This window comes from Rattus rattus, chromosome X, assembly GCF_011064425.1.
Source record: "Rattus rattus isolate New Zealand chromosome X, Rrattus_CSIRO_v1, whole genome shotgun sequence".
Taxonomy (NCBI): domain Eukaryota; kingdom Metazoa; phylum Chordata; class Mammalia; order Rodentia; family Muridae; genus Rattus; species Rattus rattus.
The window spans coordinates 79,596,022-79,600,057 of record NC_046172.1 but is presented as its reverse complement, the minus strand read 5'-3'; the positions used below and the strand labels follow the sequence as shown (position 1 = coordinate 79,600,057).

At 41.1% G+C, this 4,036-nt stretch overlaps 1 protein-coding gene across 1 annotated transcript; it reads left to right on the top strand.

Annotated features, from left to right (window-relative positions):
• Positions 1-361: 361 nt before the first annotated feature.
• On the top strand, positions 362-2,928 carry LOC116888400 (ADP-ribosylation factor-like protein 13A). The gene is made up of 4 exons (XM_032889676.1): positions 362-541; positions 632-812; positions 2,230-2,316; positions 2,555-2,928. Exons 2-4 carry the CDS (start codon positions 665-667, stop codon positions 2,611-2,613), a joined length of 294 nt encoding a protein of 97 aa, XP_032745567.1. The 5' UTR covers positions 362-541; positions 632-664; the 3' UTR covers positions 2,614-2,928.
• The last annotated feature ends 1,108 nt before the right edge of the window (positions 2,929-4,036 follow it).

Here is a 4,036-nt window from a genome sequence, read left to right as displayed (position 1 = left end):
CTCAGCCTAGTCATGGAATGATAGGAAAGGACAGAAATGTTAATATATATATATATATATATATATATATATATATATATATATATATATATTAAAAAAGAGAAGGATGAGGGTTCTGAGAAATCAAAGGCCTAAATGTCTTCTTGCTATTTTGTTACTTGCCCTGACCAAAGCCGTATGGAAATGGATAGGGTAGTGGCCGCATTGGATAAAGGAGCTTGAATGCAGGGGATATAGCTCAGTGGCAGAGCGCTTGCCTCATGCATGAAATGTCCTGAATTCATTCCCCAGTACCAAAAACAAGAAGAAACAAAATCTTGAAATATTTCTGTTTTTTTTTCTTTCAAATGTTCTTAGCTTATCTACCAGAGGAGTGGGTGTGGTCAGAAACAACCACAGACAGCATTTTGAGAAAAGACAACACCTAGAGCATAGACAGCATGTAGAGCAAAGACATTTTGAGAAAAGACAGCATTTTGAGTCAAGACAGCACTTAATTCAACGCTCACTGGATGCTAGGCCCCTAAAGCCAATTTTGCAGGTAAATAGCTTTGTAAACACCATTGCCCGTGGTCAGTAATTGAACTCTTGAGAATTAATTGACAATTTGCTCTTTCTTCCTGGTATACAGAAAGATGGTTTTCGAATAAGGCCCAAAAAGAATATGTCAGTAACATTTGCTCTGGACGTAATCATGGAGGAAGGTGAATGTTCTCGGAAGATTGGAGCTCCAAATATCAGTAAGCCTTGCAATAGTCAGTGTTATGATACAAAGACTCCAGCTCCATCTGCTGATGCCAATCTTTTCAAAGGTAATATTGGATCATTAGTTACAGAAAAAAAAAACGTTATATAGACCTTCCTCTATATTTTCTACAATAGCATTCCTATTTTAAGAAGTAAACTCATTTCTCACATTATGGTCTGTTGTTGGGAGAGGTAAGGGACAAAGTTGTTGACCATCTTCTGACAGGCCAGCATTGATGCCCTAGCATTAGTCGACACAAGATCGTTTGATGGCTACAGTGATAACTTAATGTTTATGCTTGCCAATGGTGGGAATACATATTGGAATAACCTTTAGGGAGTATATGTTGCCTGTCCCTCTCTTCCCCTCCTTTTCTCAATAGTATTAAGAACTTTAAAAATGAAGGTCAAGAGATGGCTCAGTGATTAAGAGCACTCGTTGCTCATGTAGAAGACCCAGGTTCTGATTTTGGCAACCATGGGATCTTATGCCCTCTTCTTGCTTCACAAGTATGAATGTGGTGCACATATACATATACATACATACACACACACACACACACACACACACACACACACACACACACACACACACGGGAAAGATTCACACACATTAAAATAAAATAAATCTAAAATGGAAGCCATCCAAACTACTAGTCTCACTTCTTAGATGTCTACAGAGATAATTACAGAAATTCGCAAAAGTATAATAAAGACTATTTAAATTACAACATTCAATAGAAAGAGCTAAATGTTGTAAACAATGTAAACGTCCAGTGACAGGGATAGTCAAATAAATTATGATGCATCCACACTATGGAGACAATAGCATTGCTAATGATAGGGAACTGGGGAAATGAGGTTTAACATGTCTTCTATGACAGCATGAGAACCCGAGTTCGGATACTCTGCATTCACATCAAAGCTGCATTCCTTGGTATACTCCTGTAACCCTAGCACTGGGACAGGAGCAGTAGAAAAAGAACATGTGGAGCTCCTTAGGCTACCCAGCCTAGCTGCTCAGTGAGAGAGCCTGTCTCAAAAATCAAACAAAAACCAGCCAATCTAACAAACAAACAAGTGAACAAAAACCAAAAACGTAGAGTCAACCCCTGGCCTCCTTATACACATAAACACAAATACATACACATAGACTATACACACACAGAAAGTTAAATGCTAATGATGATTTCCATTTATTGACACGGAAAGTCTTCCATCACTTGAAATATTATATATTGACTGTCAACTGTCAATAGTCACATCACCTTTGGCTGAGTTCTTACGCATACATTTGAGGGACATACTCGTGGCCAAAGCCACTAATGAGAAAAAATGGGCACAGCTCTTAGGGTAAGGGGTGAGGATGAAAGTTGAGTAGAAGGAAAACTGTAGAAAATAAAGCATGATTTTCTAGACATCAGCTACTTCTCCTAAATCTTTATCTAAAATCAAAACTCATTTTCATTTCTATAACCTTAGCCCGGAGACCCAAAAAGAGAATAGAAACCTGGGACACTGAAGAAATGTTTTTGGAAGACCCTCGTGGAGAAGCCTTCCGTTCCTGTGGTTAGTACTCCTTAAATAGTCAAAGAATGCACATGGTTGGAATGGAGGGTGAGGGTCCTAGAGGGCCCTTGGAAACTGGCCAGCACCCTCCTACCCCAAGTAGTCTGGGAAAGAATAGAAACCCAGCATTGGCTTCACTTGTAAAATGGGCTGTTTTCTTTCTCTGATTAGACTTAACAGACTACTAAAGAGTAAACAGAGGGACAGCAAAATAACCATTCCCTCTACCACCTTATAGTAACTGGGCACAGCTCCAGAAGCAGCAGGAACTCCCAGTCTTTGTATTTCACTGGATAACACCTCTGCAGTCCACGAACAAGTTCACCTATCTAACATCACATCCCTGAGAACCATTGTTTCTGCACACCAGTAAGTTCATCCATACTCACCGAGTGCCTCAGGAAGTTAGGTGCTGTCCATCTGAGCAAAGAATGGGGTAACAGACTTCCCATTTGTAACGAGATGCTCCTGACAAAGCTTATGGATCAAGTGTCGTGCACAACTGAAAATGAGCCTTAGACGAACAGGGTTACTTTAGAATCACACGTTTCTCGTTACGGTTCTCGGGTATAAAGGGCCTGGCAAAATAAATAAGAATGATGCTCTACTCAATCATTTCCCTTTTGTTTGTTTGTTTTGTTGTTTTCTTTTGTTTTGTTTGTCACACCTCCCAAACCAGGTCTGTTTTAACTACCTAGTTACTGTCTGGGAAACCACATTGCTTTGCTAGCCTTTCAGAAACAGCAACTACAGCCTCTTAACATATGTGTGGATCTCTACTCCTCTGCCCGGGTGCTGCGGCTGGGATCATGGTGCTTGCTTAAGATTGTTACTTCATCTTCATTATGGGCTCCTTTTACGGAGCGCTTTCTGGATACCAGGCACAGTGCTAACTGTTTCCCATCTATTGTTATATTCTCAACCTTCCTGGGCACGTATTACACTTAGCATCATTCCCAGATGAGGATACTGTAAAAAGCAGAACAAGGAATGGAATCCAAACCCTACATAGCTAGAGCTACCTTGGGTCCAAGGCCTTTCTTCAAATCCCTCTAGAAAGAGAAATCTCCAGTCAGGAAATAATGCCAAAGTGCATTCGTGTCTATGTGAGGAGAATTCAGTTAGCCAGAAGCATGCCAACAGTGCTAGCAGGCAGAGTTGATTGAGCACTTCCGCTTTGTCAGATGCTGCGCTAACTCCTTTACATATATTATTGCCTCTCATCTTCAGAAGCTTATGATGTCTGTTCTATTATCACCATCTCACAGAGGCAGAAAGTGATGCTCAGATGGGTTAGGTAATTTGTCCCTGGGCCCTCACTAGGAGGTAGCAGCACTAGTTTTTAAACTAAAGTCCAAGTCCATGGGGGCTGTAAAGATGACTCAGTGGATAAGAGGACTTGATGTGCAAGCATGGGGACTTGAGTTTACATCCCAGTGCCCATGTAAAACAAAGCAGGGTCTGAATATGCATGCACCTGTAAGCCCAGAACTCTAAGGGGAAGAGACAGGAGGACCACTGAGACCTGCTGACTGCTTGCATAGTTCCAGGTTCAGTGAGAGACTGTCTCGAGAAGAGTAATACAGAGCAGGGCTCCCCTCATCTCTTTCTGGCATCTATGTGTATGAACACCCCCACACACATGCACGCGTATCACACACAAATACACCACACTCTCACACACACATACATTCACTCATAATTAAATAAACATAAAGCC

Excerpts from the sequence above, each read along its gene's own strand:
- LOC116888400 (XM_032889676.1), top strand. The coding sequence starts at position 665 with ATGTCAGTAACATTTGCTCTGGACGTAATCATGGAGGAAGGTGAATGT. Across the intron at positions 813-2,229 it reads TGATGCCAATCTTTTCAAAG|CCCGGAGACCCAAAAAGAGA; the intron begins GTAATATTGGAT and ends CTATAACCTTAG. Across the intron at positions 2,317-2,554 it reads AGAAGCCTTCCGTTCCTGTG|TAACTGGGCACAGCTCCAGA; the intron begins GTTAGTACTCCT and ends ACCACCTTATAG.